Source organism: Amia ocellicauda, chromosome 3 (genome assembly GCF_036373705.1).
Source record: "Amia ocellicauda isolate fAmiCal2 chromosome 3, fAmiCal2.hap1, whole genome shotgun sequence".
Lineage (NCBI taxonomy): Eukaryota > Metazoa > Chordata > Actinopteri > Amiiformes > Amiidae > Amia > Amia ocellicauda.
Window position 1 is genome coordinate 22001066 of NC_089852.1, and position 25157 is coordinate 22026222.

General features: G+C 39.4%; 4 protein-coding genes across 5 annotated transcripts; 2 read left to right on the forward strand and 2 right to left on the reverse strand.

Moving 5' to 3' along the window:
* Positions 1-921: 921 nt before the first annotated feature.
* Positions 922-5366, forward strand: pus3 (pseudouridylate synthase 3). The gene is made up of 7 exons (XM_066698487.1): positions 922-1065; positions 1673-2194; positions 2533-2813; positions 3366-3549; positions 3684-3793; positions 3969-4144; positions 4804-5366. The coding sequence occupies exons 2-7, from the start codon at positions 1718-1720 to the stop codon at positions 5019-5021; spliced, it is 1446 nt and encodes a 481-aa protein (XP_066554584.1). The 5' UTR covers positions 922-1065; positions 1673-1717; the 3' UTR covers positions 5022-5366.
* A 203-nt stretch (positions 5367-5569) lies between these two features.
* On the reverse strand, positions 5570-7810 carry LOC136747021 (chloride channel CLIC-like protein 1). The gene is given in 3 exon segments (XM_066699975.1): positions 5570-6665; positions 6923-7051; positions 7802-7810. Coding segments are annotated over 3 exon segments (312 nt in total). The 3' UTR covers positions 5570-6491.
* A 7086-nt stretch (positions 7811-14896) lies between these two features.
* moto (minamoto) lies at positions 14897-18363 on the forward strand. Its single transcript, XM_066699976.1, has 5 exons — positions 14897-14949; positions 15837-16134; positions 16610-16744; positions 17572-17752; positions 18251-18363. The coding sequence occupies exons 1-5, from the start codon at positions 14897-14899 to the stop codon at positions 18361-18363; spliced, it is 780 nt and encodes a 259-aa protein (XP_066556073.1).
* Positions 18364-20375: 2012 nt separating this feature from the next.
* ccdc43 (coiled-coil domain containing 43) lies at positions 20376-25150 on the reverse strand. 2 transcript variants are annotated; one of them, XM_066698489.1, is made up of 5 exons: positions 24977-25150; positions 23655-23748; positions 23125-23257; positions 22558-22613; positions 20376-22215 (listed from the first exon to the last, which is right to left on the reverse strand). In XM_066698489.1, the coding sequence occupies exons 1-5, from the start codon at positions 25148-25150 to the stop codon at positions 22028-22030; spliced, it is 645 nt and encodes a 214-aa protein (XP_066554586.1). In that variant the 3' UTR covers positions 20376-22027. The 2 variants fall into 2 exon arrangements, with proteins under 2 accessions (XP_066554586.1, XP_066554587.1); XM_066698490.1 differs by having other exon boundaries at positions 23125-23260.
* Positions 25151-25157: the final 7 nt, after the last annotated feature.

Genomic DNA, 25157 nt, shown 5'->3' on the forward strand with positions numbered 1-25157 from the left:
ATCTACAAGGCTTTGGCAGTGAGATTCTGCAAGTTCAAAGCATTTTTTTTATATAAACTGGTTTGATTTAGCTCCTTAAAGAGACAGAGAGAAAGAGAGAGACAAGAGAGACAGTTTTAAGCACCACATCCGTTAAAAAGCTGTTAAAAAATATAATCACATTCTTGGAGCACAATACTAAACGACTGGCATAGAGAACCTGACTACATGTTGGTACTAGACTACATAATTCTTATTCACAGTAATATTGTTATTAATGTCTGATAAATATAATGTTTGAAATATTTAATTGGGCCAACAGCCTGCCCATAAATGACCTGCCAATGTTTGCAACCATTCAATTACAGAATTACCAGCCCCTTCTGTCATCTCCAAAATAAAATGATACACACCAAGACTACGTTAGCTTTATGCATCTTCATTTCGTGTATGAATGTTACACATCATCACTGTATATTTGTTCATTTTAGGATACAAGCTATACAAGCAGCAACAGATCGTCCATTAAGTGAAGGGAGATGTTAAGTTACTGATGAAAAACTGGGAAATTATCCGTTTGAAATATGATAAAATAAACAAATAAGGAAATCATACCAAACGCCTCTTCAAATTAAACAATCGTATTTTGAATGAAGTGTTGGGAAAGTTCGACCTCTAGTGGTGTGGTTCGGATACCACAGCAGATAGAGACTCATACTTTATTGCAAAATAATGTAACGAAGTCGATTTCATTACTTATTTTTCATTTTTGTGTCTATTAAGTGGATTTAACAGTACATAGTACTTTTGTTCGTTTGCTACATTGTAAAGCTTCTTAGCGCCTACGTAAAACAGTGTATTAATAATACGCGATGTTGTGTAGAAAAACTACAACTCCCATGAAGCTCCGCGATGACCCGTGCGTGGTGACGTTTGCAGGAAGCGGCGTGCCCAGGCAGCGTGTGCAAAGCAGGCAGTGCCGCACAGTTGAGTGTGTCTTCGGTTCCGACAGATTATAAACTATGTCCCTAGCGAGCCTGTCTTCAACTTAGTTTTAGCAAGCGATTGAGTGAGCGACAGCAAACGGTAAGAAACGGAACGAATATAGCGCTTTGACTAACCCTGTACATCTACTGGCGAAGTTTCTACATTAAAACAAAAAACAAAACAAAAAAACATTGACTTTACAATTACCAATTGATTGAAGTCCCACATTTTTTTTATTTTTTGAACGCAGCAGATTTTTTGCACCGCAATGCCTGGGCTTACATTATTATTGGAAAGCATTAAACTATTGCAAGAGTCAATGGCAGTAATAACAATAGTACCGTATAGTATAACAATTCAACGTAAGTCTAACAAGAATGCATAACTGTTCTAATCTCACAACATTGAGAATATTGAAGATTAACTGTAAAGCCCAAGTTATGATCAATATTACTGTGGTTGTGGTTTATTGGCACTGAGCATGATCCTTGACTATCCCCTTAACAAAATAACTTTATGGTCTTTTATTAGCATGACCTGTTTCTACAGGGTGCTGGTTGATGAGTATAGTACTAATCTTATTACAATCCACACATTGCCCACCTAACAGCCCATGAAGGTCCTTGTGGGCATCAGAATGCACTTTGCACCAGAATATCCTGTGTTGTTGTTATAGGCTTGGTTTAATGTCCTTTTCTCTTTTCAGAACTCTGAAAACCCATCCAATCTGCAAGCCCAGCTCCCCACAAAAATGTCAGAGGGGAGCTGCCCGTTGCTGCCATCCCATGAAGCTTTGCTGAAGAGAGTGAGGGAGCTGGAGGGAGAGGTGGAGAGGCTGAGAACCCTGCTGAGAGAGCGGGATGGAGCAGGGGGCGAAGAGCAGGTCACAGATATGGGAAGTGCCACTGTGGGGCAAGAGGGTGAGGGGGTTGTCAGCCAGCAAGCCCAAGGGACAAATGGGCAGACAGAGGGCAGCAAGAAGAAGGGGAAGAAAGGGGGCCAGGCACGGCCATTCGATTTCTCAGTCCACCCTCGGCGCCATGTGGCCCTGCGCCTGGCCTACCTGGGCTGGGGCTACCATGGATTCGCCTGCCAGGAGAACACCAGCAACACTGTGGAGGCTCGGCTGTTCGAGGCCCTGGGCAAGACACGGCTGATTCAGGACCGCCAGGTTTCCAACTATCACCGCTGTGGGCGCACTGACAAGGGCGTGAGCGCCTTCTCCCAGGTCTGTGCATGCCCTCCTGCACCCCCTTGCCCCCCACCAGGAGTCCGAGAAAGCCCTGAGCTGCATTTTTTTGTTGGAACAGTGCTGTTGTATCAAACTGAGTACATGCACACATTCACATATATTTATAATGAAAATATAACCCTAAGTTTTAATATTGGCTGTAGCAATATTCAACTTCTCCACTAGCCCAGGTATTGCAAAATAATACTACTGATCTAAATACTAATTTATGGAACTTTACATTAACCACTGGACTACTGAGTCTATATACAGTATATGATTCTCCACTATGCTTTGAGCACTGCTGTCAGTATCTATCTTCATGTGTGTTTCAGGTGATCTCCATTGACCTGCGCTCCACACAGTTCTGTGGGGGGCTGGGCGTTCTCCCCCCAGCTCAGGGCAGCAGCGTGCCCTCTGGGGGCAGCTTGAACTCCGCAGAACTGCCCTATGTCAAGATCCTGAATCGCGTGCTGCCCCAGGACATCCGGGTACTGGACTGGGCGCCGGTGGAGACGGGCTTTAGCGCGCGCTTTGACTGTCAGTCCAGGACTTACCGGTACTACTTTCCCCGCGGAGGCCTGGACACTGCTCTCATGGCTGCTGCCGCCAGACGGTGAGGGGAGCTGCAGCCGATCGCTCTTCGGGGCTGAAGACAGAATGGGAAACAGTGGTTACCTGCTAGTTTTCAGATTGTTTCCTGTGTGAAGCAGAAAACTAGCTTCTACCAGACTGGCCATCTAAATACCTCAAATGATATTAATCAAAATTACACTTTGTCTGTAGTGGTTTATTGTACCTTTCTTGTATTTTTCACCCAAAACCTCCATCCATGAGCCTTGTTTGAACTTTGAGTGACCTGTGACAGGGTAGTTTGTCCTGAAATAGCACTACGTCTTCTGATTTGCTTTAACTGCAGGACTTTGTTACTAAAGAGCAGTCAGCAGAACACTAAAACAGGCTTGCAAAACGCACAGATTCAGAGCATAGCACCAGCTGTTTTTATACAGGTCATGCCTGCTAAACCTTAAACTCTCAATGGCACCTCACTCAAAAAGGTCCTACAGTTAAGCAGGTGGTGTTGCCACAGTGCTGTGTGTTAGGAGGGACTCCATTCGACTGCCCTCACTATTGTGTGTTGTCGTTAAATTTAAATCATGCTCTGCAGCTACGAAGGCACCCATGACTTCAGGAACCTGTGTAAGATGGATGTGGGCAACGGGGTCCTGCAGTTCCAGAGAACCATCCTGTCCGCCTCCGTCCAGCCTGCCCAGTCCCTCCAACACCCCTCTGCTGACCCTTACGACCTCTTCGTGTTCGAGGTCAAAGGGCTGGCCTTCCTCTATCACCAGGTGGGTTGTTTCTCTACCTTTCTGATGAGAAACACAGCAGTGCAGATTGCCAAACGCTCTCTGCTGGCGTTACCAAGGCAACACTCCATAACCAAGTTGTGAAAATATATACATTTTTTTCCTCTACTCCACAGGTGCGCTGCATGATGGCCATTCTGCTCTTGATTGGACAGAAACTGGAGGCTCCAGAGGTGATCGACCAGCTATTGGACGTCGAGAACAATCCCAGAAAACCCCAGTACAGGTGAGTGTGGCCAACAGGCAGATTCCTACGATTCAGAAGGAAAGCAACAGCCTGCTTCTCACCTGGTATTCTCACTAAATAATGTTGTAGGCCTCACCAAGCTTCCATTAAAAACCTCATGGACTTGAACCTTGAATGTTGCCTTGTAGTGATGCTGTGCCCTGTGTTGTCCTAGCATGGCAGTGGACTTCCCCCTAGTCCTGTATGACTGCCAGTTCAATGGGTTGAGCTGGCAGGGCGAGGGGGAGGAACTGGCTCAGTCCGCTGTGTCCACGCTGCAGCAACACTGGACTCAAACAGTCATCAAGACGCAGGTCCTCCGAGACATGATCCAGGACCTGCACAGCACCGGTTAGTACACCAGACAGTCCACACAGCCATGTGGAAATCCAGAACAGAACAGTGGTGTCAAAGTCTCTGTTCTTAACGCATCCAATAACATTTTTAACTGGGTGAAAACTACTTCTTTCTGGGCACTAAACAGTTCTGGGGGCACCTGATTTTCTGTTGAGTCAACGTCATGCTTTTAAACTATCAATCATAACATAATTATAAGAAATTGTAAATGCGAATTAAACCCAATTAAATTGGTAACGGCATTAGTTTAGTAATTGAGTGAACACTCCATAGAGATCAACAATCAGAAGACAATATTAACAACCCTGGATTAGAACTGACTGACCTGATAATAGAAATCTGATATTTGCAATGTGAGATGCACTTGTCTACACTAGTGAGAGACTTTATGCAAGATTTAATTCAAGTGTCCATAACAGTGTGCTTGCATCTTAAAAGTGACTGCATTATTTATATACTAATATTTAAACCTGTCAGGATGTAGATCTTTTAGCACTGCTGCCACAAGCTCTATAAGTGTGCTTGCCTGTACAAATACAATAAACCACTGTATTATTTTCAGAATTGCAAAAACTAAAAAGCGCACTTGGCCTGATCCTTCTGTCAGAACCTGATTTGCTTTGATTGGAGTTTCTATTTTCCTTCTCCCTCAGGTGAGTTCTCTTCTCCCTCTTGTTGGCTACTGGAAGGCACCAAACAGCGCAACTACCGCCCCCTGCTGGATAGGCCGCGCTGTGAGAGCCTGGAGTCCAGGATTGAGCATTTTGTGAAGAGAGGCCGGCTGGAGCGAGAGGAGAATGAGGACGGGGACGGGGGTGTGCACAGAGGCAAGAGGTCAAAACACCAGAAGACCACAAACCTGCCTAGCTAATGGATGGCAGCGCCCCCCTAGCCCAGTCAAGACATCAGAACGGCAGCGGCAGCTGCTAACTCTTGACCATGGTGGACTGCAAGTGGACACCAAAAGATGCCCAAGAGAGATGGCAATGTGCGAGGAGTGTCTTGAAACTTCAAAGATTTCGCTTTTTTTCTGCATTTTTTTTAAATGAATACAACATAAATGTTCTAGCAAAAGTGAGGAGTAGGTGGAAAGTCTTTCCCCTATTTATTTATTATTTATACATGTTTTTTTTAGAACTCCTTGAATTTAGCCTTTACGAAAATATGAAATATGACTTTGCAATCATTCCAACAATTAAAAAAAACTCAAAAGGCTCTTGAATGTGTGAATATACGACCAACCAACCAACCAAACATTACAGACCTGTAATTTTCATGTAGGGTTTTCTCAGTTGTAGAAAGTCACGTACCATTTAAATCAAGACACCTTTTTGTACATTTTGCTCAAACGTGTACAATTCCTGTGGGTCTGTGATCTAGCCGATACTGCAGATGTCTTTAAACCACCAACACCTTAGGACCTGGGAACTTAATATAAAACTAATCGTGAACTAATGAGACATGAAGAGATGATAATTTTTCTGTATATCATACAACCTCAGTCTTTTTTCATGAATCAGTTTTATTTATTTTATTTCATATAGGACTTTTTATATTTAACTAGTGAGCAGCCTCTCAAATGGCTTAATAAAATAATATACAAAATAGAACAAATGTACAAGACAATGTTGGGTTTAACACATTACTGAGTGTGATTAAGGACAACACATCAAATTACATATGGATAAATAAATAATAAAAAACAGTTATTAAATGTTGGCAAGTATAAAAACTCCACATACATTGTATACATACTGTATAGTACATACTGTATAGTACATATAGTATAGTACAGTCAACACTCAAGTGCACTTGTCTTGTCATGCCTGGTGATGAAACTGCTGGCCTCCACTGTTCAGATGACCCATGCGGCCCACATGAGGCTGCAATAATACAGCTATAACTCAATGCAATTTATGGAACTTCTTGAATGATTTATACAGACCAAGCTCGTACACGTCCACGTATTCCAGCATGTCATCCCTATTGTGAATTTGGAGGACATGATTAAATAAATAAGCTGGCTGTATTATTGTATTACAACGCAGCATACCATGGCTAAACATTAAACCTCACCCAAGTTACTTACTTCCTGCTGTTGTAGAATCCACAGTAAATAGCCTATATTATACCCTTGCAATATAGCACAGGGACTTAATAATGGATTAATCCAGTTTCAGGAAAAGCACGTAGTGAGGAATTTGCATTTGTTAAAGCGCAACCAAAAATACTTCATTTTGTCATATTGCATTCAGAGTGGTATTTCTGCTGCTTGCAGGAAACTCATCAAGATCTTGAATCTATTTCTCAAAACAGTGTTAAAATAAAACAATAATACATTTTAAAAAGCATTATGCAGTTCCACACCAAAACCCTTAACAAGGAGGATCCATTTCCAAAGAATACTGATGAAGAAACAAACAGCAAGGAAGCGTCTGAACTGCATAAACCAAGAAACCCTGCTCCACATTTCACTACAGATTATCACTACAAGGATGAATGCACAACAGCAGATCTGAAAGGGAGTAACTGTTAGATAGGATTTTCATGGCTCATACTTCAATTAATAAAACCTTTAAGTGCACAAATTCCACTGGTAACCAGAAGATCTCTCATACTCAGAATCCTGTGCATTTTTCATTACACGTCAATACAACCTTATTATGGTAATGATTAATCCCTACAAAGTTGTGATAGGGACTGGAATAGTGTAGAACCTTTTTAAACACCAGAAATGTGTCTTCAATACATTTAGAAAGAACACTTCCTCACATTAAGCACAGTTTCAAGTTCAACCCCAAAAGTGTCTTCAAAATGTCACTTCCAAGCCTCATTATCATGGGGCTTGAGATTGACCACAATCTGGCCAAGAGCTTCATCCAAAGCCCTGGATTTCAGAGCCTGCTACCCGATAGGACAACCTCAGCATCATTATGGACCTGGTTCTGATCGTCAGGCTGTTCAAATAAAGAAATAGAGCACATTATTCATTAAAATATTTTTAGACAACAGTTCAAAACATTTGAGGTGGACCAGTAAAGATATGGGAAATCTGACTAAAGAATATAGGAAAGGTAACAACATAAATTAAAATAATAGGGTGAAACAATCTTGTTTATTTGCCATCAAAGATGATTTGAGTATCCTGTGGAAAATACAATATCAATGTAAAATTGTACATGTCGGTCTGCGTGTGTGTTGTAGTGTTGCAAGCTGCAGTTTTTGTGCTGTGGGCTTGCACCCATTGCACTTATTTAGGTCAGCAAAAGTCGTAGCAGTTGTTTCAATTTAAAGGAATTGTGGGAGTAAAAAAAAGTGTTATTATATTATTGTGTTATTTGGTGAGGATTTTAATTATTATAACATATATTAGCTTAAATACTATACCCCTGCCTTGTTCTAGGTAATGTAGGACAGCTTTGTGCTAAAGATTTTGAAAAGGGAGAGATTTTTTAAAAATGTGTTGAATTACTTTTTACAAACAGCAACATATTAGGGATGGAATGAAAACTTTTGGTATAGTTCCAAATAAAATATGTAATTCTTTGAAACCACAAGAATGTATATGAACATGCACTGATGCATAATGAACAAAATACAAGGAAACAGGAAACATTCACTAGCAAAAGCAAACTAAAGCAACGCATTCACCTTTACCATTGGATCATGTCAGTGGGGTCCAGCCACTCGTCCCCCGGCACTAGACAGACATTGTGGTAGAGTCAGCACCAGCAGGATTGAAACAATTCTTAAAAAAAAAAACCTTTAAATTACACAAACGCCACTCCAACACCATCAATATTCTTGTTTATACAAGCACATACGTCTCTCTCCACTTCAAAAATGAAAAAAACGTATTATTTTGCCATGTTATATACACCATCACTCTCCCAGTTGCACAAACATATCTGTCTGATAAACAAAACGTAGGCTATAATCTATTTCAGCATCACTGAAATCATTACACTTATCATTACACAGCCACATCCCTAGATATATGAATAGGAAATACATAAATATATTGACTATATTTAGACTACACATAGCTAAGTGCACTTATTTGACGTCGCTACTTAGTAATGACATATGACTCTTCTATATATTCAACATCCAGTCTTGAGCCTCTATATTGATCACAGAGCTATTACATCAGTGTTACTAATACCTTGGTGACAAAGCAAGATTTTTATGACTGCATATTTTTGGACATGTACCCAGACACATTTTTTTTCACATAACCTTTATTGAACTACAGATCAAAGATGACGATGGGTTCATTTGTATATCGCCTTCATGTCTTGAGTTCTGTTGCCTTTCGAATCACTTGATATATTCGCAATACCATGTACTCACCAGCAGATGTCACTTTGGAGAGCATGTATCAAGCTCTTCGAAGCACTAAAGAATCCCTCACTTGGCGTTTTCAGATTAAAAAGAGGCATCAACATGGACCTTGGAAATGCAGTCCTGGGCCGAGGTCCATTTACTGTGCGGTAACGGCAGGATGCTTTGGTCCCTGGTTGACCTGGTATGGTGCTGACACAGCGGTTAGTATTTTTTTGGGAACAAATAATACCTCCTAATCAGTATTTAAAAATTTAAGATTGGCTTCCAATTCAAATACTAATTGTACTATAAAGCAAACTCATTGACCTGAACTCAAGGTGTACCAAATTATTACAATTAGCTAATTCCCAGGTATGACTCAAATTACTGAGCAGCTTCATAAAACGAAATCCAAATAATCAACCTCTTTGTAGTTATATATTATTAAAGTATTCTATACCTAAGAACAAAAAGAAGTACAGGTGATTGAAACCACTGATATTGTGCTGAGTGGAAATGGGCTACGTAGCCAGGGGAAACAATAATATGTCAAAATACATATGTCTAGTTTTTAAATCATATAAATTAAATCAGCAATTTCCACAAGTACTTTACAAAGCACAATATATAAAGTATTTTAATTGTTATTATATAGTGATACATAATTCAATAGTTCAATGTCAGATAAAATTCACAGAAGACTACTTAGAAAAGTTTATGTAGGAGAATGTATCCTTTTCTCTCTTCTCACAGAATGGTTTGCAGCCCCTATAGGATGTGAGTGTACTGGCACTGGATCGCCATTGGGACTGACTTCAGCAGCATGCCTGGAGACACAGTGCAGTCTCTTCCTCTGGTTCTTTCTGTATGCTGCGACCATGGGTATGAATTCTTCTCTATCTCTGAACGATTCTTCATCAGGGAAATACTTCACCCAGGCTTTTTAGAAGTACTCTTTCACATTCGCGAGCAACTAGTTATAATCTGTGAAAAGAAACAGCATCCCCGAGGTTCAGAGTTTAACTGTCAGAACGACAATTTGTCAGCATAAAAAAACACATCAAGTTTTACTGGGCCATTCCGCTCCATGTGTTTAAACTACTGTAAGTTTAAAGAGGACACTTTCTACTATCAATAGGACCTAAAATGATTTTGGGGACTTTGTTTAAAACATTAAATAAGCATGAAAGCTAATATCTTTCATTCATAGACCAAATGGAAACAATAGGGACACCAGTTTGGGTGCCTATTCCAAGTCAGGGTTCCCACTCAATTCAGGGTTCCATTTTCCATGACTTTCCACATAATTTCCATTATTTTCCAAAAAAAAAAAATGTAAGTTGAAACTGACCATTTTCTATAACGCAAGAAATTTTCCTGTTTGACATATTCGGTCAATGCTCAAAAATAACAGTGTGCATACTCTACTCATCCAGTCACTGGTCCTCTCCCGCCTGGACTACTGCAACTCCCTCCTGGCCGGCCTGCCTGCAACTACTACCGGCTGCTCCAGCTCATCCAGAACTCTGCGGCTCATCTACCTCCTATTCACTCCCCTTCCTCTAGAGCCCACTCCTTCTCATCCCTGGCCCCTAAATGGAGGCACGAACTTCCCATCGAAGTCAAAACAGCAGAGTCCCTGACCTCCTTCCGGCGTTTACTCAAAACATATCTTTTCAGACAGTAATATTAGTCCTTTTACTCTCCTGTAAGATAGCACTTCACAACATTTTACCATGCTTCTTGCGTTACTAATACTTGTATTATTGATTTCCCCCTGCTCCCTTTCCTGTAGCCCTTGACTGTGAGCTAACATCTTGAAAGCACTTAGCTTTTACTTTTCAGGATGTATGACCTCACTTATTGTATTTACTTGTGTAAATTGGAATTTGTAAAATGTATTATGCTTTGAATTGCTTTGTATAATGTAAATTTGAATTTGTAATGTTTGATGCCTTGTACTGAACTGTATTCTTGCACTTTGTATTGCATATGTCGCCCTGGATAAGGGCGTCTGCCAAGACATAAAAATAATAATAATTACAAGAATTTAGAAATGATAAATGATACCACAATAAAAATGTGTTACCTGCATCTTTACAAATTGTGTGAAAAAAAAAGCTTGTGTAACAGTAAAATATTTACTATCATACTAAATGTACAAGCTTGATTTCTAGTATGACTCCATGGTGGAATTAACTGTTCTTATCCTGATGGCGTGCAAAAAAGGGATGAGTGACCCAAATGTCACAAGAGCCAATAACACTGGAAATAAACTCCACCAATTAATTTGCATAAAATACCTATAAATACTTCCTGAACTATAATTAAAGGGTTCCAATGAAGCCTGTTTAAAGGTTTCATAAGTGTCTTTATTGGGTTGATAAAACTAATATTCTTTTTGACTAATGAAGACAATAACCCCCTTAATAAACTAGTTTGTGTAAGGACAGTTGATTTTGTGTTAATGGTAAATAACCTGTGACTTTGAACCTACTCCTCCCATACACACATCCAGTCCAATTAGGAGATGGAGACCCCTGCCAAAACCCATTTAAGTATCTCCAAGCCGTGCGGTTATGTATAGGAGGCAAAATACTGAGAGAATATGGCCTAGTGTCTGCAGTTATTATCATCCTTTAGAATATGAGATGGATCTCAAAAGCAGGTAAAGGTATGGAAGGTTTTTAGGTCTTTATAGGTTTTTAGGTCTCACCTTACTCTGGCATTGACCCAACTTCGGGCGCAACTATTGGCAGATCTCACGTTAAAGTCAAAAATCCAATCATTCCCTCTAGGTCTCATAAGTGCCAGGATAATTGGCCCTGGAGCACAGCATTTTACTGATCAGTAAAGAAAACCAGACGTATCGATACAACATACAAAAGCAGGAACCTTTTACTATTTTGCCTCCCATTTAAAACAACAACACAAAACGCTGTAAAAATTCAATTTATAAATCACATTTCGGGAGTAGACACTCACTTTCGGTAAAAAGAGTGTAAATACCGCATCCGTAACACAGACCCCTAGCGTTCGTCGTTTTACATCCCACACTATAATATTTAAGACACTGAGTTTACAAAAAGCACAATATATTGTCAGAGTGGAGTGGGATTACAAACTAACAACACGACCAAGTGCCCCCCCAACACACAAATACACAAACACGGATATGAAGAAACACTTACCCACTTTCACTAAACGTCTTTGTGCGGCACTTTTTCCCGCCAGGATGGCTCGTTTCGCACCCATGTCCGTAGCTGTGGCAGGGAGGGCGGCAGCGCAGACTTCCGTCAGAAGCGGCGATTCCCCGCAGTCCGGCAACCCGCGGCTCCCAATAGCTGCAATCAGGAACGACCAATCAAAAGCGTTGCTACCCGTCGACGAATTCAGGAAGCTTCCCATTGGTTGAAAATCCGCACACAATCTCTCCGTCAGCCAATCAGCGTGAGGATCCTGTTGGCGGGGGGCGGGGCAGAAGCGTGTTCGCGCGGAACGAGGCGCTCGTGAGAGGGAGGTTACGTACCGGCGCGCTCGAGCCACGGCCGCACTTGTGAGTTTTAATTTAATTTAATTTAATTGTATTTTATTTGACATTATACAGCTAACAGCCCAACGGATCACGAATTCTATTTGTGGTCGCACAGCCAGCTAAAATTAGACCCTCTGGTATAACCAGTAATTATTGGAGGTAAGTACAATCCTGATTAATTGACAAGAAACTTATTTTATTATTATTATTATTATTATTAATTGCACTGAATCAGAAAAGTACCAATATTATATGAATTAATAGTGAGAGGAAGTAGCTTGCAAATATAGCTACAGGGCAATTGTTAACCATAGACGAATCTCCTTATGTTTTATGTTAGACATGATATTTTGTCGTGGTTGGTAGTTATGTTGTTCTACATTTGTCATTAAAATTGTATAGGGTGTCTTTAAATCTAGTTTTACTTATAAGATTATGATTTATTTTGTTTATTTTTTAAATAGCCCTTGATTGAAGGCGCCAGACATTATTATTATTATTGCCGTCTATTAATACTACGATAGAGCGTTTCAAAGTGTAGCCCATATTACAGCCCATACAAGATAAGTGGAATCGCCACTTTATACATTGTATATGAGCAACCTTGATTATTTGTAATTACAGACACTTGTAATGAGAAGGAATACCTATAATAGTAGTGCCAGCGGTGGAGATATGTCTTATGATCGGTTTAACCATGCAGTGCCCAGCCCAGACTGCTTCTTCTCTCATACTAAATCACAGGTAAGATCAGCACCTTAGTTTATCAGTAAACCTGAAAGGTACAGAAACAGGCAATAATAATTATTTCGTACATTTGTTTCTAACTGCAATGAGCACTCCCTTGCTTAAATTGTTATTAATATGGCACAAGATCTCAAAAATGAAGTGTATTTTCAATGCCATTTACACATTTTAATGTTATTTTTTTTTCTGTACAATAGGCTCTCAATACAAAACTAATCAGAAATTGAGATTTCAGTCATCTAAAGCAGTTTGTCTAGGCAGAGGTTTTGCAGGCATTGTATATTTTTCTGTTAATTAACACTGATGTGGTCTGTGGAGGGTTATCATAGATTAAGAAGAACTTTTAAATCAATAAATTTAGGCAATTTAATGACTTCTGACCTATAATTGACATCTTTCTGCTCAGTCATACTATTTTAATTACTTTACAGGGTTTTTTCGTCCCATTTTCATCTCATTATTTTATGTATTATGAGATGTTTATGTGTTGAACATACTTCTGTATATTGAGCAATTTTCACTTCATGGCTTCCTTTCTCTTTAATGATTAATGTTTCTACTTATAGGCAGTATATACTGAGGACAACACTAAACCCCTTCAGCCCCTCACATCCTGCTATTCTCGAACCGGTTCTTCACTCTCCGAGGAGTCTGCCCTTCCCTTTGCACCTTGGGAAACTTTCGATGATCCATATAAAGCCACGGATTGTGCCCAGAACAATGCCAAGAGCAGGTAGTGATTTACAAATGTACATAGATTAGGAAAAAATTGGTGTACTGATTATGAATTTAACTACGAGCATAAACGAAAGCTCTATTCCTGATACTCAAGTCTTACATTGACTAGAAACGGACTGCATTGAAACACAATTCATTTACACCCTTCACAGTGCTGAAATTAATATTATAGAACAATAAATTTAGCCAAATAATGTGTACATTTTACATTCCAAAGTCTTCCTGAAAAGCAGGTGTGTTAAAAGCATGAGATTGTTTTTTTAATAACTTTGAATATAGTGTAAATCCAGTTGTTTAGCTTAGGGGAGTGCTCCTGTAGTGGTCGTAAAAGAAAGCGCTTAATCCTACAAGTTGCCATTTCATTACAGAAGTTTTGGAAAAGGCCTGCTTCAGGAATTTGCATTAATACATGAAGAACTTTCTTTAAGAAGGTTCCAAGAGAATAACTATTAACATATCTTACAAAGCTCAAATTTGTTTAAAGGTTTTCAACTAAAAGGGATGAAAACTAAAACCTTTTATATCAGAGTTTTAAGTTGCTTGTTTTTTTATTTACTGTAGTATGTTAGTTTGTGTGTATATTCCCTTGCTCAGGAGTTTTGGTGACGTAAATGAATGTGGAAGTGAAGCTGACCTTTATGGACTGGTGTCGAACATTCTTGAAGAACCAGATAGAATGGATACTCATTTGGCAGAAGGGTCAGTAGTTTTGGTGCAAGATGTTCATGTATTATTATGGGGCTGTGGAAGCTGGAGACCCTAACATTAAATTCTTTATATTTGTAGGATTTCATCCTCCAGTTTAAAATCGATTTGGTTATCAAACTCAAGGAGGGAAGATATCCAGCAAGACATTGACGATGAATCTAAAATTCAGCTGAATTCAGTTTTTCAACAAAGCCCACTATACCCAGAGATATTCAGCAGAGTTCAGAGACAGCCCCTGGACAAAGAGTTACAGCAAAAGACTGAGCCTTATCAACAATTCAGTAGCTTTAACATTGCAGATCAGTGGCTTTTTCCTTCAAGCAATGGAGACACGGATGCATATAGTTTGCAGACCCAAAGAGTGAACAGAGTGCCAAGTGCAGGTATACCCTCTCTGGGAAACTCCCTTTTCTCCAAAACCAGTCTGCCCACTATACAGAAGGACTCAGAGAGAGCTGACTTTAACACTTTTGGATATGGTGATGGATTCTCAGGCACCCATATGCTTTCTGACCACATTGAAGACACTGTATCATCTTTCTGCTTACCTAACAAGATAAACGACGAGTTCTTGGATCCTTATTCTGACTATTCAGATTCCAACCAAAATAAAGCCCGCAAGTGTACGCAGTTTGCCATGCAAAACAGTAATGCATTAGCAAGCGATATACAGGCATTAGCGGTTAGTGAAAATGGCTGTTACAGCAATCAGTCCCAGGGTAGAAACGTCGGACAAGAACGATATGTAGAGCAGCTTTCAGATCACCAGACTTTCAAATATCCCAAAATGCCAGCAGCTGACACTCGTGAGAGGCAGTATGACACAGAGCTGCAGGGGGACTCTGTAGAGCACAGGACCCTACACTGTGGCGTCAACACACCGACACAACAAACTGATTATGGTTCCAGAGATTTCTCAGAGTGTAATACACAGCATGCCACATACTTCAAGCACCCGCTTGCTCCGTCAGGGTCTCTGCCAACAGGCACCGCTTCACCAAACAGACAAGGGTGGTCAAGCTTGCAAAAAGGCAGTAATATTGCAACCAAGCAAAATCAACCTAGTCAATATCACAATCAGTTTAATGGCAAATATCACAATCAGGGCAAGGAACCCATGGGGAGTAATCAGATGTCAGGTCTTTCCAAAATCCTATCACCCTTCAGCATAGACTGTTCAGCCCAGGATATAAAGCAGCCACAAAGGGGACCACCGGGCTTCCCAGAATACAATCAAGTGGATAATGCTGCACCTTCCGGTAATGCGTTCAGCTACAGACCTGCAAGCCAGCATCAGATGGGCCTCAATCTTGAAGGGCTGAGGAAGGGAATTGCAGAGAGGGAGTCTGAACTGCAGTCCGATCAGAGCACACAGCACACGGATCTCTCCTGCGACTCACTCTCTTCTCAGCACTTTGAGGTCTATGACGCACCTGGGCACCCCAACCCTCAAAAAAATAACCTCACTGAGGGAGAGAAGAAACGAGGCTTCATGCAGAACCCTTACCTTAATTTTTGGCAAAGTGATCATACTTTCCAAAGGCCAGCCAGCGGGAACAGCAGCATAAATAACCCAGGGAAGCCTTCGCAGGTACCTTGCTTCCCGTATTCGTATGCAACCGGTGACACCAGGCCAAGCCCTCGCCACTTACAGCTTAATTCTGGCAGTTTCCCTTCAAGATCCTGCTTTCCTAATGGCAACTCTGTTACACTTATGGATCTGTATGAGCTTCTACCAGATAACGAGTTCAGTCAGTCCTACCCTTATCTTAATTACACAGCACCCAGGGATAGCCCTTACCCTGCTCTAGTTCCATCTCTAAGATCCCCTAGACTGACAAAAACCCGGTGTGGACCTACAAGTCAACTACATCTGTCCCTCGAGGAATGTTATGAACAGTGGAGAGGGCTGGAAAAAGAAAGGAAAAAGGTAAATATGTTGTCTTTTACATGCAGAAGTAAATACATTTAAACACATACAATGCTGTGGCCTTATGTGTTGACTTTGCACTGACATAGTTAGTGCACCTGCCAGAAGAATGCCCATCAGAGTGCATGCATGCTGTGAATCCATCATATGAATCGTGTATTGAGCACACTTAACATTTGTCAAAATAATTTCTAACACATTCATCATTTAATGTTTTTAATACCAGCATTTAAATGTGTGAATGTCTTTTAAGTCATTGTAATAAATCTATGAGCCATCTCAGACATGCCTCATGTTATTCACCACGTAGCTGGGCATGCTACTAGGTTGCATGAAAAATTGTATCAACTTTATTTTAAATAAATAAATAACTCAGAATAATATATATTAGTTATTGTGACCTAGAGTCAATGTACTTTTTAATGCAAATAATTATCTAAAATCATACCTGTTCTCTTCTTTTTATTTTAAACAGACAGAAAGCATTCTGGCCAAGGGCTATCCAGGGAAAATAATCTCAAATGTTAACATAAACTCGATTCCAAAACTTCCCTCCAATCCTTCCCGTGTAGATCGTCTTATTGTGGATCAGCTGCGTGAGCAAGCCAGGGTAAGTGCTGTTCAACCTCATATATTTAGAAGTAAATAAATTTGTTGGTAGAACCACTGGCACCTAAGTGGTGGAACGACCTTCCCACTGAAGTCAAAACAGCAGAGTCCTTGACCTCCTTCCGGTGCTCACTCAACACACATCTTTTCAGACAGTACTTGTAATTTAGTCATTTACTCTCCTGTAAGATAGCACTTTACAATGTTTTATCATACTACTTGCCTTGCGTTACTAGTACTAGTACTCGTATTGTTATTTTGATTTCCCCTATGCTCCCTTTCCCTTGGCCCTTGACTGTGACCTAACATATTGTCTGCACTAGGCTTTTACAGTCCAGGATGCAAGACCTCATATATTGTATACACTTGCGTAAATTGCAAAAATGTATTATGCTTTGAATTACACTGTATTATGTAAATTGGAATTTGTAATGTTTTGTGCCGTGAACTGCACTGTATTTTTGCACTTTTTGTACTTTGTATTGCCTGGATATGGGCATCTGCTAATAAATAATAATAATAATAATAATAATAATAGAAAACACAAAGTTTTGTGTTGAGTCCTGTGTCAAGTAAGGAAATTACTAGGCATAGGACCACTGGTTCTTTACCAACTGAAACTTACCTTAATGTTGTTGAATTAAACGACTGCTCCAAAGTAAAAAAAAATTGCAAAGCTCTGAAGCTTTTCAAGTCACCAAAGACACCTTTCTCAGCTTCTCGAGCAAAAGAAATTCAAAATGTGCCATTCCAGTTTAGATGAACTGAATGATCCATTAAACTACTGCTTGAAAGGATAACCAAGGCAATCCATTTTGTTCTTGATAGGTTGTGAGTCTGTTGGGAAAAATGGAGTGTCTGCGCAGCTCCCCTCTGCATGCCAATATTTCTTCTGCGCTTGATAGACACCTTGAGGCTATTTACGTCACACAGGCAAGACGGAAAATGGAATTTGTTAATGTATCGAATCCACAGCGACAAGGAGCTCCTCGTTCTAGGGAGGACACAGGTAGCAAAGCCATGAAAAACCTGCTCCATAATAAAATAAGACTAGAATACCTTCCAGTTTGCTGAAACATCATTGCAGTAGAGGGTTGTTTTCAAATAAATAAAACCAGTGACCATCACTCTTCAATAGTTAACTTAATTTTGCACCCAACAGTCTAATTATATGTGCATTTACAGGTCTATCTGATTTGCTGCTGGATCCAAAAAACAGCATGTTTACCTTCTGCATGTGTATTGAAAGCCCCTTATAACCATTTTGTCAAGATAGGTTTAGGTAACAGAAGCACAACACACAGCCTACTGTCAACAGAAAGCTTTTTACATTATATAGAATCCCTCTTAATCTGGTGCTGTTTGAAGAGGCTGCACAAATTTCAACACTATACAATTTGCTATGTATTAGACATGGTTAAGGAGATGTCAGAGATCCTATATTCTTCAGAATCTATTAGTTTCTTTTACAGTTGTAAAGCTTGTGTGTGCACTTCTCTTTTAACAGACATTCTTCTGCTGGCTGCAGCGGTAAAGGACATGGCTGGAGCTACAAAGAAATCCCGTACAGCTCTTTGGTGTGCTCTGCAGATGACACTGCCAAAAGCGGCCATGAGTTAGGCAGCGGAGTGTTATTCAGGGATGTAGTCCCTTGCAATTCTTGAACAATATGATACGATGGTCAACCAGGCTAGTCTCTGGGTAAGAACAATAAAGATAAACATTTGATTTGAATATAATATTTACATTTTCTGTCAGTAGCGTAACTGATCTGCATTCTTTGAGATTATAAAATGTGTTTACTTGGTTTGTTTTTCACATGAGCCATGTTAATTGACAGTTCATGTAAACCAATTCATATATCTCCGGCATAGTTCCAAGCTTAATCAAAAATTCCTTGTCTTGAGGCTAGTGTGTTACAATTGTGATCGGGGTTTTTGGGCTGTTTGCATGAATAATGCAACAAAACACAATAAGGTATGCTCCTTGGCTAACATGTAGAGAGATACCATACTGCTTACATGAATAAAGAATAGACCAAAAAAAAAAACTCCAAAAAAGCAGAGAATGACAATGTACAAATCAGAGATGTGCATTTTTCACTGGGTAGTTTGTGATCACTTGTTAAAATACAACCTTCAGAGAAATGATCACTACCATGCTTCAGTTTAAATCTAATTCTATAAATCCTATTTTGGAGCATGATGGTACATTTAATCAATTGGACAGTATAAAATACGAGTGGTACTGGCACCCTAGGCAGTTAAAAACAAACTAATTATACTTACAATTTACCTTGGAACAACAATTTTGTTTCCTAACCGCTTAATTAGTGTTTTATTTAAGTGCACAACAATCTTGAAACAACTGCACTGTACATTTTAATTACTATTTATAGTCTTACAAATGTTATGGTTAAAAAAACAAATTATTTAACTTAACTATTTATTAGAATGTAATAACACTCCAGATTTCAGTAATTAACCAGTAATTGTGCATATTATAGTTTGGTCTTTTTTCTTATGACTAATAGAATGATAAAACTCAAGATTGAATTTTAATGTTGAAGGTTTCTTTGGTTATTTCCAAAACACAATGTCCTTGTGCACTGTATGAATTTCAACTTGAAACATTGTTTAATAAAATGTACACTATACTCAGTTAAAGCACTGTTGTGATGACATAATTAAACAAACTTCTTAACTAAGGTGCTGCACAGGATATTAAATTATATGAAATATGTAATATGGCTGGGATATTGCCCTCTTTTTTAGAACTATGTGTTCTGGGTTAAGATTAAAGGATTAAATGTTTTTGATTAACACTTATGTTGTATCTTGAGAATTATTTTGTGCAAGTTGTAATTAAAATGACCGCTTTCAAATACATTTTCCTAATGAAAACCTTCTTCACAGTAAACTACCGATACATTTACAAATCTGTCTCAGAGGGCAAAGATGTGCTGCTAGGCTTATATCTCTCATATTGAACAGCTTTCTTAGTAAGTGTGCACCTAAACAGTAACTTAAATTGGAATCACAGTTTGCTTTGAAAATTACCCTCTAGAGTTTAGGAGTAGCTAGGGATTTCTACCTACCAGTAAGAATATTCAGGAAAATCTGTATTTAATCATTCCTGTTCCATTTTATTTAGATTGCTATGTAGATCATAGCTGCAGGCTACTAGTTTAAAATGTCATAGTTGATATTACAGAGATGATATGAAGAAATATGACTCACATCAGAGAAGGACACATGGAAGTAACATGGTAGTTTGCTAGAGAACATAGGCATCTCTTTTACTGTGTGTAGAATTGATTTTCAATTACTAGGAAATTCTATACTTTATATATTCAGTTTTTATAATCATCCATGTTCGTATTCAACAATGTCCCATGTGATTCCTGTTCGCATTACTGAGTAATTATGTTTTTTCTGATTTACAAAAATCCTTAATCCATTTAATTTCAATATTGTCCTTGTGTTCAGTATGAGTCTTGTATCTTGCTAAAATTCACACATTGAAGTGCTGTATTCCTTTAGATTAGCGATTAGTTAATGACACAAACACATTTCAATGTATAGAAAGCACTGGGTACACTTTAAAACAGAAACTTAAGAAAAATACCTTACTTGACCATTATACATAATTGCTGCATGTAGCTATTTATTATGTTTTTTTAAAATAATTACATTTCTCCAATACCTTTGAAAACAAACCTGCCCTTAGTAAATGAGAACCATAGTATTAGTGAAGGGGTTACATAAAAGGTTTTAAAACAAAAGCAGGTCCCCACCAGTATGGGATTGATTATAACCAGAAAGTACACCTTTTCCAGTTAAAAAAACTAAACGTGCAACTAAGCATAAAAGTGCACAAATCGCTACAGTATCTTAATCATGACTTCTGTCTTATGTTTAGCATCTTACAATAATCACAGAAAATTATACCCGTTGTCATGCAACCCAAAGCTTTTTTTATTATTAATTAGAAATCAAACGTTCAGATTTAAATTAATAATGTATGCTTCACCCCCACCCTACAACATACATACATACATGACACAGAAAAACTAATATTGGGATGTTAAAAATCCCCCCCTCCAAGTCAAAATTTGGCATGCTGAGGAAGAAAGAAAAAAAAAAAAAAAAGCCTGCATCACTACTAAATTAGCAATGCTATAAAAAGTCAAGACAATAAATCAGGATTACAAATGTATGCTGTATGACCCTGTAAACAAAGGGCCATTTCAGAAAGGAGAAACTGAAATATACTTATCCGTCTCAGCTGTCACTTCAGTTGGGATATAGTACGTGTTGTCATCATACTGTGCATGTAACCATGGTGTTCTAAAGCAGCACATTGAAACGACATGTCAGTTGGCATGATCTTTCACAGCTCATTAAAAATCATTAAAATCGCCCGAGACCTTTAACTTGTTATCGTAAACAACTACAGACACCAACTCAGAACTGCATTATTCATGATTCACAGCACAACAGGGATCGGAGTGCATCAGCTAACTTGTTGGCTTTTGACCTTTATTAAAACACGGCCAACTAGATGACTTAAAATATATTCTAATGTGATGTCTTTGGCCTGCATTATGACACCGATCCCCTGGTCCCAGTGGAGATCTTTCAAGGCCAGATTGTTTTTAATATTAACTTTTTTCTTCCTCAAAATGTCAATCTAGATGCACAATACGGTCTCCTTTCTAACCCAATTCACAAATTCTATGAACAAGCCAGTTGCATGAAACACCTTAAGTGAGCTTACTCCTTAGTCTTCCACTGAAGTGTTCCTTAGATGTAAGCTGATGCTGCAGAATTGCCTTAAATGCACTGAAATCAATACACTAGTTAAAAAAACACAAACCTGGTACATGGAATAGCTAAGATATTCAATAATTAAGGTGATTTATACAACTGGGCCCTGGGCTGCCGCATCTTCAGTTTTTCATTCAAGTGATCAATCAAAGCATTTCAGGATTCAAGATGAGACTTTGTGGTTCATGATTCACTCGAAAGCATTTGTGTTTTTCCTTTCTTTATTTTTTTAATTACCTGATATTGTTAAAAAGAGCTGCATCCGTTGCTTCAACTACCCCAATAGGAAGAGGTGCGGTGGCCGTCAATTGCCCAGTGTACTTTTCACTTATAGGCTAATGAAATAGGCGAGTTCCCTTTTGGTAAAACAAAACCACAACAGAAACATTACCTCTCTTATCCTGAAAGGAAACATTGTGTCAAGTTTTTATTTCGCATCAAGTTCAAGAGCCTGACTATCTCTTTCGTTCGCCTTTCTGTGTCCGTTTCTTTTCCTTCTCCTTCCTCTCCTGCTTGGACAGTTTGTCCTTCTCCCTCTGCATCTTGTCCTGCTCTTTCTTTTTCTGAGAGTCCTCACGGGCCCTCTCTCTCTCCACCTTCTTTGCATTGAGCACGTCTTCTAGGTTTGTGTTCTTAAACAGGGCTGGATCGCTTGTTTAAGGAACATGGTCTGTGAGGTGTAGCCCTGATATTTATAGTATTCAGCAGCAATTTAATCAATCAGTACAAGTTGAAATTATGAAAGCAAACTGCTTTACCTTACCTTGTTCAATGTGTTTACTCTCCCACGTTTACAAATTAAATGAGTGGGAAAAAAAGTTAAAAACAAAGAAAGAAAGCTGCTGATGAGACTAGAACAAAGTTTGAAATGTAGAGGAAGCAAAATAAATAAAAAAAAGTAGAAGTATACAGTCTGTACCATCTTTTCAAAAGCAACACACCTGAAGTCCATAAACTGTCAATCTGTGAAAGATGAAAAGGATACATTTCTCACTGCTGAATGTGCAAGCTGCCCCGCTCTCTTCAGCGTCTGCTCCTTCAGTGCTCTTGTTAAAGAAACTAATAAAAGGCTTGGATGAGCTTTGACATGATACACTGTCAATTTCAGGCACAGAGGATCGCTAATGCATTTAAAAATATGATCTAATTAAATGACAGGATAATCTTACAAGAAATATGCTTCATTACTCAATTAGGATGAAACCCTCAGGAACTGATCACCAGAGCACGATTTCTGAGAGGGGTGAGAATGAATCAGTAGGGGCATTTTAACAGATTCATTAAATGTATTTATCACACGGAGACTGACCTCTATGGATGTTCCTAATGTTCTTCTTACCTGCCATTCCCAAGCTATCAAAATCTGTAGATAATGAAAACAGTGCTCAGAAAACCCAGTGTCCACATGTTTTTGTTTTTAACCTCTAGTAATACACTATACAGTATAAGTCTGTCTTTCCTGTGCAATCATTTTAAACTTTTATCTGTATTTCAGTCCCTGTGAAGCTCTGTGGTTGGAGAAGGGGTGGTCAGAAGGGGGGTTAAAGGATATTCCTCATCATCTGTGATGTTGGCGTATTGGGCGAGAACAGCTTGCTTTCTCTTCTTATCATCCTGTGAAACATCCTTCTGCTTCACTGCGATCTGAGCCTGCTTCTCAATCAAGCTCGCTATGGCCAGCACCTCTGCTGCAATGAAAGAGAGAGACAAAATCAATTAACCAGACACCTGCAACGGCTCATGCTCTTAAACAGTCAAGGCATTGTCCTAATCTAACTAGTTGCGTTTCTTAATAAGTACATATTAAAGTTTGGAAATGAAGCCCTCCAGAATGTATTATTAAAGATGGCAGATAGTACAAAATATGCATTTTCCTAAAGCAAAGGTTTTAAAATTGAGTGAATGCAAAATTTACATTATATAATTATTATATGAAACTCAGATGCCCAGATGTAAATATTGAAATGGAGAACACTGCCTTTCAATCAGTAGCATGACATATTGTTTGTTTAAGAGGAAGAGTTACATTTCCCTACAACTTTGTCGTGAAACTGCAAAAAGGTGTTCTGACAAATACAATACCATCTGACTGGCTGTGTTTGGTTGCTGACCGAGCACTGTCCTCCTTCCACCGTTTAATGATTTCTCTGCACACATCTTCTAAAGCATCATCTTCCTATAGAAAGAGAGAACCAGTACTCTTATAAGAAGCGCATATGAAAACACACACTTGTAATCATATATATATTACACACATCTATCTAGTGCCGGGTAGGACCCCCCTTTGCCTACAGAACAGCCTGAATTCTTCACTGTGTGGATTCAACAAGGTGCTGGAAGCATTGCTTAGGGATTTTCATCCATGCTGACATAGTTACTGCAGATTTTTTGGTCACACATTCATGCTGTGAGCCTCCAATTCCACTTCATCCCAAAGGTGCTCTATTGGATTGAGATCTGGGACGGTGCCGGCCATTGGAGTAAACTGAAGTCACTATCATGTTCGTGGAAGCAGCTTGAGATGATGTGTGCATTGTGACATGGTGCATTATCCTGCTGCAAGAATCCATTAGAAAACTGCTAGACCAATTGATGCTGACAATCTATTGTCAAATACTATTGATGCATTACATGTCAGCCCATCTCAGAAAGTAACATGCCAGCCTGACATCTACAATAAATAGGGCCTATATTTGACCAGTATCAGTGTATCTATCTGAACCGATACATAAAAGACAGCAGGTCCTGTATGGGATGCAGGTAGAGTATATAATAGGACACAGGCAGTTCAGTTCGCTATCATTGCACAGTGGCAAAAAAGTGGTATGGCCAAATCATGTGCAGGGGCCACCAACTTTTCTGCCACCAGTTATATGGACGCACACAACAAATCGGCTATACGTTGTTAGCCCTCTATCAATAGATTATACCAAATTACTAATAGGTTATTAGCTTCTATATCGTTTTTCAACGATCGCTTTTCATCACCTATATATAGCGATGAGTGGCAACCACCACGTGTTGTACATCGTGTTGTAAAGTGTGGGAGTTTAAATGAACAAAAGCAACGTGGGTAATCTGTCCCGACACACAGTGCCAACACTGCCGCTCGGTCCAACCCTGCAGCTCCAGCTGTGCAGTTTAATACAGTGCTATTTATGCAACAGCTCGGTGCTGACAGCCTTGACACCAAAGTGATTTAAACTCGGGACACTATGGAAGTGGAGCAAAGTGCAAAACTACAATGTAAAAACTTAAATTGATTACATCATCTCTGAATAATAATAATAATGCAAAACAAATATACTTGCACAACTTCAATTACACATGTCTCCACGACAGCAAAGCTGAGGAATGTGCCTCACGCCGTGACCAAGTATAGACATGGCCGGGGAAACACTCACCAGAAACGCCGACAGGATCCCCTGAAGAGCGTCCATTTTCTCATCCTCACTCTCTTCTTCCTGCAGGACCCCGAGGATGTAAACTCCGTAGACATCGCGGTCCACTTCCAAAGAGTCGAGGCGATTATTCAGCCAGCTTTCAAACTCCCCGGCGAATCCTGCGGGGGCAGCCATCTTGGCT